Here is an 18,279-nt window from a genome sequence, read left to right on the forward strand (position 1 = left end):
TCCGAAGGCAGCTCCCCTCACCTCTCGGTCGGCTCCCGGAGCCCTTCCGGCTCCGGCCCGCAGTGCCCGCCGTGCCGGCTCCGGCGCCTCGGGACGCCCGCACGGCCGGCAGTGCCGCAGACGCCGGCGGCGGCAGGAGGAGGGCCCCCGAGGGAACAGCCGCTCCGCGTGATTTCTGGGAAAGCCGCTGGAGCGGCCCCGGCTGAGGGGAAGGGGAAAGCGAAACCGAAACGGGCCGTGCTGGGGGAAGGAAGGGCAGCCAGGGCCGGGGACGCGCACACGCACAGCCGCGGGTGTCGGTCCATGCACTGCGACCCGCATCGCCCTCCAGGACACTGAGAATGCCGCTTCGGGCGGATCAGCGTTGTCGCCCTTCCCATTCCTTCATCCCGCTTCTCTTTCCAGTGCTAGTCGCTAGGAATAGAACAGCGAACAGGAATAGTGAACAGGAATAGCGACGCTGCTGCTGCTTTGGGCGCACACGGTCTGGGTGGGTTTTGTCTCCTTTGTGAAGTGTCAGCAAAGATCGGGATAATAAAGTCCAGGCTTTGGTGCGGGTCTCCAGGGTACTCGGATCTGTTTCGGTGTCCTTTGTGTCCCCGCCCCTTCCTCAGGTGGAGGGGGCAGTTGTTACTCCGTGAAAGAAACAAGGAAATAGAAGGTCTGTTTGGTAAACTTTGGGGCATGAAATGCCACAGAGCAGTGGATATATAAACACGGCTGTAAATAAAAGCTGTAGCAGAAGGTAACTGACAGTTTTCACTTTTTTTTGTTTTTTTTTAATTAGTATCGTCAAAGTGATGCACCAAGGCGCAAAGCACACAACAGCCATGTTATTTTTTAATTTGCTGCTGCAAAACACAGCGGAAGCGTAAGCACAGTTAGTAAAAGTACTTAAAAGTGGATGTTTTGTTTCTTCTGGCAGTGTCTGAGACACCCCTTTGTGTGTTTGCTCCCTTCCCCATCATTTTACTAGAGAACCCTATTCTTACTTGTAGTGGCATAAGGATAAAATACTCCCTTTTTTTAGCGGAAGGAGACTTGGGCTATATATATTTATCTTACAGTAAACTACTCCAGTGTTCTTTTAAAGCAGTAAAATGATTTAAGTCACATGCCTTTCACTGACATGTTAAACCTACCCCTTGCAAAATCTGTTTTAAAGCAATAGTAGAAACCGTAATGCGAAAACCTGATCCACAATGCTGCTCAGTAACACCAATTATATCATGCTGAAGTTAATAGCTGAGAGTCTTGAAGGGTTGCATTGCTCGGGGAGCAGGGAGGAAGGGGAGAGGAGACGAGACTGCTTCACGTGTTATGTCTGGTCCCTTTTTACAGTACTTCTCATGAGGTCAAAAATATAGGGCATCCCCATTTAGTTTATATTAAGATTGTGAGAAGAGCTTAGAATGAAAAGGCATGCAGTAGCTGATGCGAGGTGAAGTTATGTTTGCTGCTCTAGAAACCTGTGTTACTGCTTGTAGTCCGGACTTGAGATCAACAAAAAGGCAGCAAGACTGTTTCTGTGGGCCTTGAAAAAAATTCCACAGAGGTCCAGGTATGCAACTTGAAGCCAAAATCTGTTTTTATTCATGCTGGTTATATAAGTTACAGATGTTACCAAACTATGTACAGAATTGCTCTTGTTGTTTTGTAAAATTATTTATACATGATGCTTTCTGAGAGAAAATGACTTACGTGCAGCTCACTTTAAATCACTCAGGTCAATGAACAGAGATGTGTTTGTTTTTTTTTGAAATCTATTCCCTTGTATCACAGAAATAGCTCATTACTCTGTTTCCGTTCACTTGTTTTCAACTGACATAAATGGTACGGGTGAAAGGAGTGAGTAAAAAAGGAGAAATGAAAGTAAAATGCATGTCTTACTGATTCAAGGAGGTTATGTTTTCATCTCAGATATCTAATGTGTACCTGCTCAAGAAAACAGTAAGGTGCAAACGTTCAAGGGTTTGTATTGTGAGAACTTTGCATGCATTAACCATGTATTCTGTGGATAAGACTTAAAGCTTGATTGAGCCAGTATATGTCTCCTTGGAATTGCTTCTTTATTATTCTATTAACACAGGTTTTAGGGAGAATACTGAGAGCAAAAAAAGCTGACAAGACCAAGCTAGCTATTCTGTTTATTAAATGAGCCTCTGACAGACATGTAATAATCTGCCATGCAGCACAATTTTCCCAGTGGTTGGCAAATGCTGCAGCTCCTCAGTTTTTAAAACTGTGCTTCCCAGTTGGCATTTATCAGTTAGTATCCAGACTGCAACTGGTCAGGACTTTTTTTATTTCTAGACTTTCTGATAGTATGTGCTGTAGTATCTGAGTGCTCCTTGCCCAAACAGATTTACTCCTGCAACTATTTTGTGAGGGAGAAAGTTTTACTAACTCTGTCTTCCAGTGGCAAATCGGAGACAGCCTTTTTGACACCACAAATTTTGTGTCTGCTTCCTTTCCAGAACTCCCTTCTCTTCCCAGCCATGCTTACCTGTCTTTCACAACTTTTGCTGTGGTGTCAGATAAAAATCTATGCTGAAGGTACTTCTTTGGAGAAAAATGTCCCAGACACCTCTGGGACATTTAAACTCAGGGGAATGAGAATCTTTGCTTTGAAATAGAATCTAAACCAGTGTTGTGCAAGATTACAATTAAACAATAAGTATTTAACATAATAAATCCTAATTTTTTCAAACACATTAAAGTCTTTAGTTATCTTTCTGTGCTGTTTTTAGAAGCAAAACGTTTTGTTCTTATATTCTCATATTTACAGCAATTCTACGAATGTTAGTTAATTCTGCAAGTAAAATTTATCTCTGCTGGGACCTCACTGCAGTCAAATGACTTCCAAATTAGAAAGGATTTGGCCTTTTTATCACTGAGAACAGCAAATCTGACTTGCAGAAAGCTATTTGAATCCCTAGGGAGAAAATTCCTTGTTTACATATTGATTGATAACAGAAAGAGGCCTAAGAATAACATGATGGTTTCCAGGAAAAGCTGATTTACAAAGATGATTGTAAAAAAATTAAGGCATCTTTAACCCATCCAGTGTTCACATGATTACTGATTTTTCCAGTATGTGAACTTCAGTCAGTTGAGTAAGGAGAACTCAGCTAGAAGAAAAGAAGGAAAAGATTAATCTCATGGCACTTGCAGCTGTTCATTCAAAAGTAACAGCAGATAAAACTGTCTCTGGCTCAAGGTAACTACAGTGTCACTTTGTAATACAAACTGATAAGAATCTGAGGATCCTGTTTCTAGTTCTTCACAGATTATAGGAACACTCATTAGAAAACACTCCGTGGGAAACAGTGACAATAAACCTATTTATTTTTATATGAACTCTTGTGGTTCTTGTAGCCTATGGATATGTGTAGCAGGGCTCTTCCTGGAGTCTTTTTTTCCGATGGGTCAGGGAATCTGGAGAGGGGGAAATAGAAGGGAATGCAGCAAGACTGCAGAAAGTATATCTTACTGAGTTACTGAGTTGTAGGATATTTTGTCCTGCTGCAGGTTTCACTCTTGTGTTCTGTATCTCACACAGTGTTTTTTATTGGCATTGGAGGAAAAGTATTGCTTTAATAATGCAGATTGCATGCTTACTGTACTTAGCCAGCTCTTCACAGGATAGATTGTTGTGTGAATTTGGGGTGATAAAGAAAAAACCTCCATATTTTCCTTGTTTCTGTTTAGCAAGGCAAATAGAATCGAAAAAGGAAGGAATTCTTTAAAAATCTTCTAAAACTATTTTTCTCATTCAATTTCTGGCAGAATTTGAAAACATTTCCTAGTAAGATCCTACAGAAATATCACCTGCTCTCTAGCAGTACTGAACCACTTGTCTTAGTACTTCTAAAAAACACAATGTGACTGTATTTAACTCTTCCAGTTTGCCACCAAACACGTTCTTTTTGTTCAGTGAAGACTCTAAAAGACGGCAATGGTCATTGTTTTGGAGCTCTGAACAGAGCTGTTTTGAGGTTTACTGTGCGTGCTAGAAGAAAGCAAATGTTTGGAGGCTGATGTTAAACGAAAGTGAAGCCAAATATTTTATACTGCCAAAACTCTGGGAAACACAAAGTTGTACGTAGTTCATGAGTGCAGTTTTAGAAGGTCAGAACTGTTTTCATTTGTATAAGCCAACATAGAAATGAGTGAGGACAGGTCTTGGTTCAGGTGTAGTAGGTTAGAACCTAGAATTTTAGTTCAGGCTGGTTGTTTCATTTTCAGCTGAAAAACTAGTTTGTCACAAGTGCTATCAGAGAAAAAAGTGAAGAAGAAAAAGAAGATATTTTGCTCTTGAACAGATCATCAGCTTGATGTATATTAAAGAACTCATCTATTTGTATATAAAGCTTAACTGTGCTTCCGGTCATCAACAGTCACGATTCTGGTTTAGTTTTGTTCTGTTTGTGGGTGAGGAGGAGTGTTTTACAGGTACATTTGACAGGGAGTTAGCAGGCTTTTAAATACATAACTATTTTAAGATCATAAATCATTGAGCATTCAGAAAACGAAGAGCTACTATTAAAAAAGGAAATTTTCTTTTAAAGCTGCTAAAGCCCAAACCACTGCTGTGTTTCCTGAGAGAAGTGTACTGGGCAAATCCCCAGCTGAGTATACATCAGTGCTCTAAGGACTCTAAGCCATGATGATTCAGAACAAAATTTTTAATCAGTAAGTAAAGGAGGAAATTTTTAAAATATTATGTTCATAGAGTATTTTCCCAATCTTTCTCTATACTTAGTTAATATTAGTTTTATTTGCTTTTAATTTTGCACCTTGGTACCCCATTTAAAAACACATGGTTTGAAAAACTTACGCAAGTTTTCTGAACTGAAGATTTTTATGTTCCTTGTGCAGCTCCTCTGAGCAAGCCCAGGCCTTTTTGCTATTTACAGAATTAATACAACTGTCATGTATTTGTTAGTGCAAAGTCTTTGTTCGTGCAGGAACTCTGGGATCTTTGTGTTATGACATTCAGGGTTCATTGGCCAGCGTGTCAGGCAGTTCCATGCAACACAGGGCTTCCAAGATATTTGCAGTATCCCCTACCATTTACAATAGGAAACGTCTGCACCATTGTTTCAGAGTAATACAGCAAGTGATGAAAGAGCTGTGATTCTTTTGTCGTTGTACAAGCAGCCTTTTTATAACCAGCATCTCTGCTCCTACGTATCCTGTTTGCTTAGTATTAACTTAGGAATGGAAAAGTTTGCGACTTACGGCAGTTTCAATGGCTGTGGGGCTCAGGTGTTCTCTCAGCACAGCATAAACGCTTGGGGACATTGGGAGAAGATCTGATGGAGAATGTGGTTCTGTAGAATCATTTAGGCTAAAAAAAAAAAAAAAGACAAACAAGCAAAAACAAAACATAAAAAAATAATTTTAGGTAAATAATCCCTTTACCTTCATGCATATCAGTGGAGTATGGTGAATGTTTTTTTTTTTTTCCACTTAGTTAGGCCTGTACTTGGGCTTGCTGGTGGCTCTGTAAGCATATGCCAACAACCTGCTTTACACTTAAAATTGTAGGAGATAGAGTCAGGTTTATCCTTTTCCCCCTTGTCCCTAATATCAGCTGCTGGAGAGGAAAAGGAGACAGTGAAAGATAAGTAGATCAGAGTACCATAAAATCTGTATTCAATTTTTAGAGATGTTTTGTTGCATAAATGGGAAAAGCACTGTACAGGTGAAGTTCTTTACTTCCCTTTCTTGTGTTTAGCAGTCCTTGGCCAAATAAAAACACACTATGTATTTCTATGTCAAACTATTCTCAAATAGTTTGGGGAAGGGAGGCAGGGAAAACTGAAATTGGATGTAAATTAAATAAAAGTAGCAGTTGAACTGTAATACATCTGTAAGGATACTTACATTTTGGAGACTGGGATAAATACAGAAGGAACATAACCTTTGACTCCTCCATCTGAGGGCTTTGAGACTAAAATAAATATTGAGAAGTTAAGTATTATCTTGTAATTTTATTATTTATTCGAAATTGATTATTTGCCTTAAAGGCTGTAGACCATAATAAATTGAAAAGTCCCTGCTTCTGCATAAGTAAACAGCCATTAAAGTGAGGGGAATTCCTGAGATTAGTCCTTGACTTCAGGTCTTAGTCACATAATTGTCTGTGCTACCTTGATATGAATCACCATCTCAGAACATGATACCACAACTGATGAAAGATCTCGTTAGGCCTTGAAAAGCAAATGTAAAGTAACTCTGTAAGCTTCTTACTCTGAGCCTCTAGATTTTGATTCTGCAAATGCTTGTGTGGAGCTCTATCTCTACAGATACAGCTTCAACAATGTCTTTTGCATGAAATGAAGCATATACACAAAATTTTAGACAATTAGAGCATTAGGCAAAGTCCACTGAATTAAAATGAAGGGGGAAAAAATTGTAGCCTCCAAATATTTTTGAGTTGTGTAGGAATTTGAGTTCAAATGGAATTGTAACCTTTGATACTGAAAGTCCAGAAGAATGTATATTATCTATTAAAAATTATGGGTTTGAGGGATTTTTTGAGAGATAATGAGTTTGATCTAAGAATTATCTGACTTGTAACTTGGACAAAGAAAGAGCGTGGGCCAGAATGTATTTGAAGCATTCTTGTCTAGCCTTTTTGCATTTTCCAGTGCAGTTGCCAGGGGTTTTCAGGAACGTTGTCTGCCATAATAACTTTGTAATTGTGCAGTATATCTGCAAAAGGCAGTGCAAATAAATGACCTTTGTTGTATAGTTCCACTGAATGAAATGGACTAAAGTTGGTCTTCCAAGCTGTTTGGAATATACAGAATTTTCTTGAAATTAAAGAGACAGCATGACACAGTATAACACAACTGTGAAGACAGTAAGCAGAATGACTTTTCAATTTCCTCTCCTTTGAACACCTGAGCAATGAATTTTGTAATGCACCGGAAAAAAAACCCTAATTTTTTGTCTCTATCTACCCTAAGATCTGTTTCTTAGCTTCTTTTAAATATTGTTGTCATCACCTCTACTGTAACCTCGAAGACCAGGTATATATTTGCAAAATGAAGCTGTCTAAATGATAGACAAATGTTAAAACAGTTGTCTTGAAGTGACTATTAAATGAGGCATCTTAATTTGTTCTCTTCCTCTTCTCCTCACATTGCTCAAATTGCCTCTTGACTCTGCAGCTGCTTTGCAGGAAGGGGTAAATAGAGAAGTGGAGCCCAACCTTCATTTGGCTGACAGCTGTAGTGTTTGCCAAAGGCCTTATCTTTGGGAATGTCTGGATACAGATACTTCAGAGGGTTTTCAGGAACGTTGTCTGCCATAATAACTTTGTAATCGCGCAGTATGTCGGCAAAAGGCAGGGCAGATAAGCGACCTTTGTTGTAGGGTTCCACCGAATGGAATGTTACATCTCCTGTAAAAACACAAAGGCACCGTAACCGCCGATAATTAACAGATCAACGTCTGCAGTTGGAACACATTTTTGCCTTTCTTTTGAAGTTTGCACTTGCATGGGTTTTACCTATTCTTACCAATGTCAGTATCTTCCAATATATAATTTCTGCACGTGAGGGAACAAATTTAAAGCCTGCAGTAAAGAGCTTAGTTCATATGAAGAACTGAGGGGTAGACCGTCAGAGTTTTGGTTTGTGTTTGAGAAAATATGATGCTTTTATCATGCCCAAAACCATACTTAGAATTTTACCATACACAAGAATTTTACTTTCAAACCAGAAAAAAACTTAATTCCTATATTACAGGTATATTGCAGAGTTTGAATTAGTTTTCGTTTGGTCTTCTGGGTTGGTTTTTTTTTTTTGTTGTGGATTTTTTTCCCTTTTTCTTAATTATACTTACCATTTTCTAGTTGATCCACCCAAGTAAAGGTAATTCCACCCAGATTGCTCTCACTAAACCTTAATAAAAATGTTCCCGGTGTCTTGTCTTTGAGCAGAATTCGTTCCTTCTCTTTGCTTACAAATCCCATAATGTACCTGTAGTGTAACAGGGAATCATGGGTTTACTTTTGGAAAAAAATACAGACTTTGATCTGTGTGATACATAGAATCATAGAAGGGCTGAGGTTGGAAGGGACCTTAAAGATCATGTAGTTCCAACCCCTGTGCCATGGACAGGGATACCTTTCACCAGACTCTAGCCAGAACTCTAGCCAGCCTTGATCTGGCCAGACTTTATATAGCTGTCCAAAACCTGATTATAAAAGCTTTATAAGGCCTTGAGACTATGACCAAAGCTTCATGTGATTTACATGTGGAATATGAGATTGAGCTCAAAGTACTATGAAGCCTGTTGAAATCTATCCACAGTACTTGACTGTATAGAAGGAACAGAAGAATAGATTTAAACCTGTGTTTCTAAGAGATTCGGTGTTGTTCCTCTTTGGCAAAACTTGTCAGAAGGTATAAATAGAAGGGAGACAGAAGTGTTAAACTCATTGCAAACTCTCTTCTGCACAGCTAAGACTGAGATTAGTAAAGGACAAAATAGAGAGAGACCAATAAATATACAGCAGTTTCCTTGTTGCTCACCCATCAATCCAGAGAGGAAGAATGTGTTTCTTAATTAAGTCCAAAATGGCTTCGAGCCAAACCCAAAAGGTAAAAGACTTTCCAGGCAGATGTTCCTAATGGTTAAAAAACAACCACAAAACACAAACAAAACAGACACACACAAGAAGAAAATTGTGAGAGTGTTGTTACCCGACATCTGTGTGACATAGCAATCTCAGTTTCTCAAGAATAAGCTGGTTTGTTCAAGTCAGAATGACAATTTCAACTGCGGTTTTGAGTAACATCTCTCTGTCAGCCTGACATAAAACCAACAGATTTTTAATATGTGCTGGAAGAATCTCATTTTTCAATGAAAAAAAAAAATCACATTTGTTGTTTCTTCCTGGTTAGGAAATGACATTTTGAGTGAAATGACTATGAGAAAGTTGAAATTCTTTCAGTGTTCTGTGTTTGTTTAAATAATGTAATTAACATGAATAAAATGGGTTTATCCTTCTTTAGCAGTAATATCCTCATCAAAGTTATTGCATATATTGACTGTCTTCAAATAATTTAGGTCACAACTGAGCATATAAAAAAAAATTACTTGTGCTTTATGAAAAACGTATTGCATGCTCTGATAACACAATCTATTGATCATTTACAGAAATACATAGGGCACACTGTAATGGCAGTTTCTGATATCTGTAGCAATATAACTAAGTAGATCTCCTATCCCAAGCTTTAAACTTCTGGAATTGTTGTTTTCCTAGTTAAATTTTTACAGGGGGTGTGATTGTGCTGAGCAAGTCCCATGTGTGGCAAGTGGTGATCTTACCAGTAACATCAGGGAAACAGAGTTAGGCACATGTGTGGGTGTTAAGGGAAATGAGAATCCAGTTTTACTTTTGGAACTGTACCTTGCAGAACTTTGCCCAGGATAGTTGATAATCATTGTAACTGACTTGTTGTCCTGAAAGAAAAAAAAAACAAAAAAAAAAAGGACAAATGGTGCATGTATTCTTCCTGAAGTTTTGAAATAGATATATCTTGATATCTGCATAGTTGGGTGGGGTGTGTGGGAAGTACTGTACATCCGGACTTGGAGAGGGGCATCCTAAGGGGCAGTTTTAGTGCCTCCTTTTGAAGCAGCTGATAATAGTAGTTTAGGGAATATTTGCCTAAAATGCTCTGGGACTTGGTGTCTGCAACACTACATGCTCATTTTCAGTTTTTGGCCTGAATGTTATTTCTCAGCTTTCCCTCAGGCCTGCTCCTTCTGTGGGACAGCTGGATCAGGGTATTCAATAGTTCATCTTGCTGAGGTTACAGGGCCTCTTTGCTGTGCTGACACCAGTGAAGGATGGGTCCCAGATGTAAAGAGACCCACAGGGCCAGATACTTAAAATGAAACAAAAACCAAACCTTATAAGCAAGCAAAAATATACTTCCTTTTGGTTTCAGATGCTTCCTTACCAAGTAATTATCTATTGCAAAATAACATCACAGTTCAGTGTGATTTTGATGCCCTTTTTACAGCCTGCAAGTTCAAAAGTTGAATTACTTTGTCATAAGAATAAGCTGACACCTCCTTTCTTTAAAGAAAAAAATGTTGCTGTGACATTTTTGACATCAGCTCTGGAACTGGAGGTCATGCCATGCTGGTTTTGGCTGGGGTAGAGTTCATTTTCTTCACAGTAGCTAGTGTGTTTTGGATTTGTGCTGGAAACAGTGTTGGTTGTACAGGGATGTTTTAGTTCTTGCTGAGCAGTGCTTACACAGAACCAAGGCCTTTTCTGCTTCTCACCCCACCAGTGAGTAGGCTGGGAGTGCCAAGAAGTGGGGAGAGAACACAGCTAGGACAGCTGATCCTAACTGGTCAAAAAGAATATTCTGCACCATATGGTGACATGCTCAGCAAGTAAACTAGGGGAGAAGAAGGAGAAAGGAGGGGATCTTTGGGGTGATGGCATCTGTCTTCCCAAGTAACTGTTATGTGAGGTGGATCCAGCCCGGATTTCCAAATTGAACACCTGCCTGCTGATGGGAAGTAGTGAATTAATTCCTTGTTTTGCCTTGCATTCACATGTGGCTTTTGCTTTACCTGTTAAACTGTCTTACCTTGACCCTTGAGTTTTCTCACTCTTTCAGTTCTCTCCCCATCCCACTGTGGGTGAGTGAGTAAGTGGCTGTGTGGGGCTTAGTTGCCAGCTGGGGTTAAACCATAACAAGGGCTTAAAGTCATTACCTGTAACTATCAAATATAAGAGCCAAAAGGCAAACAAAATCTGTGTATTTCTACACACTTACCCATAAGTTTCTCTGCCAGCATGTTGAGCTGTTCAGAATTGAGTCCACGACCGACGTATGATGAAAATTGCCAGCTCAGTACTTCTAAGAGCTGGCTTAAAGTGGCAGCAGGGGGGTTGTTGAAGAAAGACAAATTCTGCAACAGAATTAGTGCTTTGTTTAGACAGTTAGCAACCGTGAAATACATTGCAGGCTATAAAAGGAGGCTGCAGGTACTTCAGCAGAATCTGGAAGTGTTGAAAGTGAGCTCTGTCCGTGTGGGAAACATCGAGGCAAATATGTGAGGGCCCTCCCACCCACAGCCTTCCAGCAAAATCCACTCAGGTGCCCGAGCAGAGCTGTAGGGTGGGAGTCCTTGTGTGCATCTTCAGTGATAAAATACCTTGTTGTGCTTCTGGTAGTGTCATGTGTATGGACAATGAAAATATTCTTAAGTCCTGTCAAAAGATGTAGATGTTCTCACTATATTTCAGTGTTTGGTACATGGAAACCTTAAACTGTTACATACTGATATAGAGATATGTAATTGAATCATCTGGCTTATCTTAGTTTTTTATTTGTTTTCTGGACTGTGTGCTTAATGAACACACTGAAGACTGTGCAAAAACTCTCTGCAGTATCACAGAGTGATAATGCAGTCCAGCCTGCCATCATTCTCAGTCCCTCTCCAAGGTAAACTGTTTGACCCTTTCCCTCCTCCAAACATCTGTGTGACTGCCACTAATCCCTGACTGAAAGCCTCAGAGCTATTGACAGCACTGTTCTACAATCTGCAAGTACAGTGACTGAATCTAAAATATGTGCTGAGACAGATGGAGACTGAGAAAGAAAGAATGATTCTGCTTTTGCTCAGGGTTACAGCCACTAGAAGTTGCTACTTAACATTTATAATCTTCTCCACAGAAATAACAAACCCTATAAAATGCATGAGGGAAAGCAGCACTTAAGTACACTACAGACCCACCCATATGCTTACTTTGATGGTTTTGAATTGTACTAGTAGGATTATTTTTAACAGGTCTAATTTTGATCATCTGCACCCAAAAGAGATAAATTGAAACTTAGAGAAGTTGTGGAGAAGGGCTGTCACCTTTCCTTAGTTTAAGAACTACTACTTTAGCATACAAAAAGGAAAGCTAAGGGTGCATTTGGTTTTATATCCAAGCGGGGGAAAAAAGATAAAGAGAACAGCATTAAAGTGTGATGTTGATAACAGTGTATGTGAAGAAAATAAGACCAGTTTAAGAGGGAAATACGTATCTTTTATAATTAATGTATTTAGTAACCAAATAATTCAACTGTGAAAAGGCAGAAAGTCAGTACTTAAATACTGAAGACCTACCTGAGGATCATTGGTTGACAGATTGTACCAAATAATAGAAGCCCACGCGTTGGGCAGTTGGCTGACATTGGAAATCATCACCACAGGCAAAGAGCTGGTCTGGGGGAAAGAATGAATGCAGTATGTAAATGCTGCTGAGAAAAGTGTTAATACTGTGTTGTGCTTTGATTTTTTAATTTTTTTTATTTTTTTTAGCCCCCTCTTCCTCCCCAAAGCTTACACTTCTTTTCCAGAAGTTCTGGAAGTCTTGCATCTGCCTGTGGCTACTGCTGGAGATACATCTAGAACAGACAGACCTGTGGTCTGGCCCAGTGTGGTTGTTCTTCTACAAAGTGCTGGAAAATGCCTTTTATTCTTGCCCCAGAAAATCTGTCTAGAATACTCACTTCCAAATTTATAGTCAATCCGTACAGGCAGACCTGTGTTTCAAAGCTGATGGAGTGCAGTTCCTCGGTCACCATGTGAGGGCCCTGAGGGAGTAAGGAGGTTATAGAACTGTGAGTACACAGTTGGCATTTAACACTGTTTTAGTGATCCAATTGCTGAGATTACCCTTGGAAAGAAAACACATATCAAAGATATCAGTAGAACAGGAAAAGCAGGAAGTGAAGGAAATAATTTTTTTTGTTAAACTCTGACATTAGTCCAGAAGTCTGAGGGTTTTTTTCCTGATGAATCTAAAAAAAAACCCTTAATACTGTTAAAGCAATACCTTTACACTTTTAACTTTTTCTAAAATGGTATTTTAAAACGCAGATTTACACACAAAAAATTAAAAGATAATTTTGTGTGTCTGATAGAGATTGTCTCCAGCTTTCCTTTTCCTAAAGTTTCTTTAGTGATTGACAATTCTACTTGAAACAGAGATATCAAACTTCAAGGAGAAACAAACTGAAAACAAAACAAACCCCCACATCTTTAATGACAAGTAGGCCTTCATTCAAGAACACAGGTTTGTTGTGTGTACTTAGATGATACTAGTTGAAGGAGTAGAGGTCTAAATCATTAATCCTAAGTAAATCTGGTATTAAAAACCCAAGCCTTCCTTGGACGGGAAAAAAAAAAAATCTGTGTCATTGTTGATTAAAGTTTGTAGTACAGGCATTTGTTTTGATTACAAACTGGCATAGCTGTGTAAAGATCCAAATCTCTGCCCTTTAGGAACCATATCTTTCGAAATACATTTCCATCCCCAGAACTCAAAGTATAAAAATATTTTTGTTCTTTTCCTCTTCTCTTTGTTGTTTTTCTTTCCCTTCCCATCACGTGTTTGTTTTGTCAGAGTTTTCTTTAAAAAAAAAAAGAAATAAGAAACTGCAAATCAAAATGCTTCCATTTACTGAAATACTCTGCTTTCAGTCAATGTAAAATAGAACTATTCCTTGGCAGAGTGCCTCGTGGCCTTATCTTTCCTATGGAGCACCTCCTCCAGGACATGTGCAGGCCACTGCAAGAAAAGATACTGAATAAATGAGGGATTGAGACGACAGGAGATCCTTAGGCATCTGAATAATGAATCTGCCTTGTAGAGGGAAAATCCAGCTTAGAGCTGAAGGCTTTTACATGGAACACTCATCCATCAAATGAGCTCAAATGTTTTAATACAGGTAGAATCAATCCAGCTCAACCTGTATTGCTGACACAAAGTCAAAAAGGGTTGGTGAAACTCCACTTCTTTCCCTACACCTCCCCCTCGACCCTATTACAATTTTGCAGAAACTTAAATTTTTCTCCTGGAAAAATCATCTCTGCAAAAAGGTAAATCTACATCAAAGGACAAATCTAAATTAGAGAACTTACACTTTTTAAAATTTTTTTTAATGAGGCAAGTTATATACACTTCTAGTGTACTCATCCTATAACAAACCCAGTCTTAAAATTGTTATAGTTGCTGTTAGTAAACAAAACCCAACCCTTGTTCATGTACAGGCCAACCATGTTCATGTAATAATCACTCCACAGACTGACTTGACCAAGGAGAAGCTCTGTTTGGGGAAACCAACAGTGAACCAGGTCACAGCTCAGCTGTCCTAATTCTCCACAGCCCTATGCTTCATACAGTTTTAAAGGCACAGTGTGTTGAAGTGAGAGGAAAATGCTACCAAAAGTAGAGCACCAACATTTTTTAACCTACATTTTTGCCTTTGCTTGTCTTGATGCAAATGACTTTGTAAGTTGCAAAGTAACTGGGAGGCAAACCTTGAGTTTCAGTCTTGCTAATCTGGTTGTGAGTTCTCAGTTCAGAAACACTGAGTATAATGGGCACAAGTATCTTCTGCTTTAGGTTTTGGTGAAATTCTCCATGCTGGTCACACCTTTGCTTTGTACTTAAAGACTGATTTAAGTAACTGTTCTGCTTGTATAACTACAGCTATTTAGACTGTGATATGAGTGATTTTTTTTATTTTATTTTTTTTAACCTGCCAATACAACTTGACCCACAGTTATGCTGATGTGGAAATGCATTAAACCAGTGAAGGGGTTGTTTAGCTTTATAGCCAGCATTCATAGAAGCATCTGATGCTTTGGGAGATGGTAATTGTTCTGGTAGCATTGGCAGAGACTGACTCATTGGCTGCAAGCTTCTGACTCTTGCTTCAGTCACGGATATATCTGCAGATATTTGCTGTTAAATAGCCGTGCCAAATTTAGTGATGGTCCATGGCCACCCTAGAGTTTGTGTGTATTCCTGCCTTTCCTCACCCTGCCTACTGCCTCCAGTGGCCGGATGAGGACATCCCGCATTCTCCCCTGCCCAAAAACGCAGAAGGTGAGTGGGTGAAGGCAGTAACTTTCTTGCCTGAGATTCTGCCTTTGTCTGTGACACCTGGGGCACTCAGGAGAATTACGTTTGCAAGAAGCCAGAGCTGAAAAGAAGGACGTAGGACAGAGCTGTGAAGGTGGTGAGGAAGGGGAAGGGGAGAGAAGCTGGGCAGGGGAAGAAGCAGAGGGTGGTGGTCTGCACGTGAGGGATGCTGGAGGTATGGAAGGAGGGCTCTGTGCTACAGGTGGATGCAGGGGCACGGTGTCCTGGGCTAGGACCAGTGCTGAGGTTAATATTGGTGGCTTCTGTTCTCCACAAGGCAAGGATGTAGGGATTTTAAGCTCCTCTGCTAGTGAACAACCCCTTGTGATACCTTTTGTTAGGGCTGACGTGCTATATACGGTGTCACCACGAGAGGGGAACCTACAACCGGATTGGGACGAGTGCTGGTAAACTGAGCATGCTTTTGGTCCTGGCTGAGGCAAGCAAACTCCTTTGATGCAAAAATAATTACACCTTTACTTTAGCTGTGAACTTGGCCAACGGATCGGCTATTTAAAGAACCATTCCCTATAGGAAAAAATTATTTCAACAAAAAGCTTTAAAAGTTTGTTTTTTTTTTTTTTTCAAAATGTAAATGACCAAAAAGGTGACCTTAGAGAGGAATGCATATATTTGGATTATTACTTATTACTTTCTATTGTAACTTTTAAAATATACAGATTTAAGGCATATAATTAAAATTTCTATGAGTTGTTCTGAACAGTTCTCATTATACTTATAATAGCATATGATAATTGGGTCCTGTACTTACTGTAAGAATAGAATATATTTCAAAATCTAACAACTCTTTGATTTAAATAAAATCATATCTGAAATACTTGTGAGAGTAGTCAAAACCGACATGTAAAATAAATGCACAAACCTCATTTCCTTTGCTTCCAGCACTTGTTTTCATTTCTTTGGGTTGCTGTATAAAACAAAATAATATTTATGTGTCAGAGAAATTATAGACAGAAGTACATATAAAGAAAATAATTTGTAACCAGAATGCTCTTACTATAATAAGGTAATGAAGGCTCTGACATATACTTTGATGAGAGCTCTGACACTACACCTCAAAAATTCTATTCAGTGAGGAATCTTAGGATATTTTTCGAGATTTTTTTACAGAAACTAAGTTAATGTAACAAAGCATTAATTAAGGTGCTTGCAAAGTGTATAATACAAAAAAGCACTAAAGACCATCCATCTCAATCTCTTTTTGCAAAACTACTCTGAGGCACTGTGGTTAAGCCCCAGAAACATCATAGGTGAGGGAGTCTAGTCAGAAAGTAGGACTCCCTGGGCTGTTAGAGAAGTGACAGAAGCAGTACTATAGACTCTCAAAAGACAGTTGTAACTGGCATTAATTTCCACTAGATCTAAAGCATTCAATTCTATTTCCCCTAGACAATGGTGGTGTGGTTTGGGTTTCTTGTTTGTTTGTTTTGTGTGTTGGGTTTTTTGGCTTGGGTTTGTTTTTGGGTTTAGTTTTTATTGATTTGGTTTTGGTGTTTTGGTTTGTTTTGTTTTTTTTTAACCAAACTCAGTTTCTGAGAAGGTGTGTAATTCAGCATGATTAGTCTTTCCCTTCTCTGGTGTTATCAAGGATTTGCTTTGTTATTTCTGTGAAAATATATCGTCTTATTTTATCGAATGGATGAAGTATGGAATGGTATAAAGAGATTCTAGGAGTAAACCTTCTGTATAAACAGAAAGAAAATTAGTGTAGGCTTGACAGTAACCCAGTTCTTCCTCCATAGTTTCCAAAGAATCTTTTATTTCTTTACCAGAAGTATACAACAGGAAAAGAGCAGTCAAACTTACCAAATGTCGAAATTCTACAGACAAGCTTCCATTTGCAGATTCATCCATGTTCATTGCTTTTACATGTGTTCCACACAGAACAAATCTACGATTGCTGTGGAGGACATTACACTTATGTATTCAAATACTGCCATATGGGAAAAATTTAAGAAATATGATATTTTCTTGTCTTACCTTACAGTTGAAACATTCCTAAAATAGAAGAGGGGCAAGGGGGGAGGAAAGAGATTGTGAATCAGTAAATGTGTAAGCCATAACTTGTGCTGAGAAACATATCTTGAGATGGTAGATTTTTGCCTTGTCATGGTTAGTTTGTATTACCAATACAACTTCAATTTTTAAACTGAAGAACTGATATTCATACTGTCCAGTTAGACTTTTGAATCTGTATATTTTATGTTGCTGTTTATTGTCGGACACTACATGGCTTATGAGAGAAACAGTCCTAGTTTCTCTCTTGCTCCTTCCTCACTGGGAGTGTTTTCCTTCTTTCTTGTGGGCCAACATCCACGTCCATGCAGTTAAGGTGTTTTTTAGGGGCTTGCAGAAGCACAACAGACAGAAGAAGGGAGTAGCTGGTACCTGTGGCTGGGGATGGTGCGTGGTGAAGGCTTGAAGATAAGTTGTATTTCAAAGCTAACTATCCCATAAAGGCAATACAGTTTGATTTTAAGATTTGTGTGATGCTGCTGTATCAGACTGATGAACTTTATCTAAATCTTGAGACAAATCTTAAATGGACTCCCTGCCTCCTAATTTGAAAATATCGATTAGACTTAGCAGCTTTTTTTTAAAAAAAAGAAATCTTCCATGTTAAAAAAAAAAAAAAGAAAAGAAAAAGAAAAAAAGTGTTACTCTGATCTTTTAACTGTTTGGGGTTTTTTTTGCTTTGTTTTGGTTTTTTTTTGTTTGTTTGTTTTTCCTTTTCCTTTTTAGGGCAACATTTAAATCAGATAAGGTAGCCATTGAAAAAAAAAGTGTGTTGTCTCTCTAGGGAGAGAGAATATCTTAAAAGTTTCTTACTTGTCGATAGTTGCTTTCACTCTGATCTGGTAGTTCAGCTCTGGCAATTTAATTAGCAACCTTCAAAACAGAAAATGCAAAACTGAATATTAACAGAATGAATTTCTCACCAGAAAACATTAGAGACTGGTAGCTCCAGACTAGAGTATCAGAAATTATTATAACCTGAAAACAGATAAGACATCTAGGCTTAGAACACAGTTTACAGGGCTGAATACTCAGAAAGAGGAGCTGGGCTGTTCCAGTGGCAAGTGTTCTACTTTCCCTGCAGGTATGTGGGAAATTTAGTATGTATTTGAGGGAATGGCTGGAGAGATACCAAAGAAGCAATAATTAATTAAGAGGTGGATTTGGATGATCTCTGACTGCACCACAGATGTACTTTCCTCCATGTACCCTTTTTCACACCCTCCCCCCCCAGTCTCCACACATGGTTTTTGCTGTGAGGTGGAAATGAG

At 39.0% G+C, this 18,279-nt stretch overlaps 1 protein-coding gene across 1 annotated transcript in view; it reads right to left on the bottom strand.

Moving 5' to 3' along the window:
* Nucleotides 1-2,615: 2,615 nt before the first annotated feature.
* Nucleotides 2,616-18,279, bottom strand: part of STAT4 (signal transducer and activator of transcription 4) — a 38,871-nt gene continuing 23,207 nt past the window's right edge. Inside the window, exons 10-23 of the mRNA XM_008928985.3 lie at nucleotides 17,822-17,881; nucleotides 16,973-16,990; nucleotides 16,799-16,892; nucleotides 15,855-15,899; nucleotides 12,552-12,635; nucleotides 12,166-12,264; nucleotides 10,824-10,959; nucleotides 9,434-9,486; nucleotides 8,553-8,647; nucleotides 7,861-7,997; nucleotides 7,226-7,417; nucleotides 5,893-5,959; nucleotides 5,245-5,353; nucleotides 2,616-3,131 (exon numbers count right to left, since the gene is read on the bottom strand). Coding sequence (XP_008927233.1) covers nucleotides 3,105-3,131; nucleotides 5,245-5,353; nucleotides 5,893-5,959; nucleotides 7,226-7,417; nucleotides 7,861-7,997; nucleotides 8,553-8,647; nucleotides 9,434-9,486; nucleotides 10,824-10,959; nucleotides 12,166-12,264; nucleotides 12,552-12,635; nucleotides 15,855-15,899; nucleotides 16,799-16,892; nucleotides 16,973-16,990; nucleotides 17,822-17,881 — 1,216 coding nt within the window. The 3' untranslated portion in view covers nucleotides 2,616-3,104. The remainder of the gene's footprint in view (nucleotides 3,132-5,244; nucleotides 5,354-5,892; nucleotides 5,960-7,225; nucleotides 7,418-7,860; nucleotides 7,998-8,552; nucleotides 8,648-9,433; nucleotides 9,487-10,823; nucleotides 10,960-12,165; nucleotides 12,265-12,551; nucleotides 12,636-15,854; nucleotides 15,900-16,798; nucleotides 16,893-16,972; nucleotides 16,991-17,821; nucleotides 17,882-18,279) is intronic.

Source organism: Manacus vitellinus, unplaced genomic scaffold (genome assembly GCF_001715985.3).
Source record: "Manacus vitellinus isolate BGI_N305 unplaced genomic scaffold, ASM171598v3 scaffold_20_pilon, whole genome shotgun sequence".
In the NCBI taxonomy this organism is placed as follows: domain Eukaryota; kingdom Metazoa; phylum Chordata; class Aves; order Passeriformes; family Pipridae; genus Manacus; species Manacus vitellinus.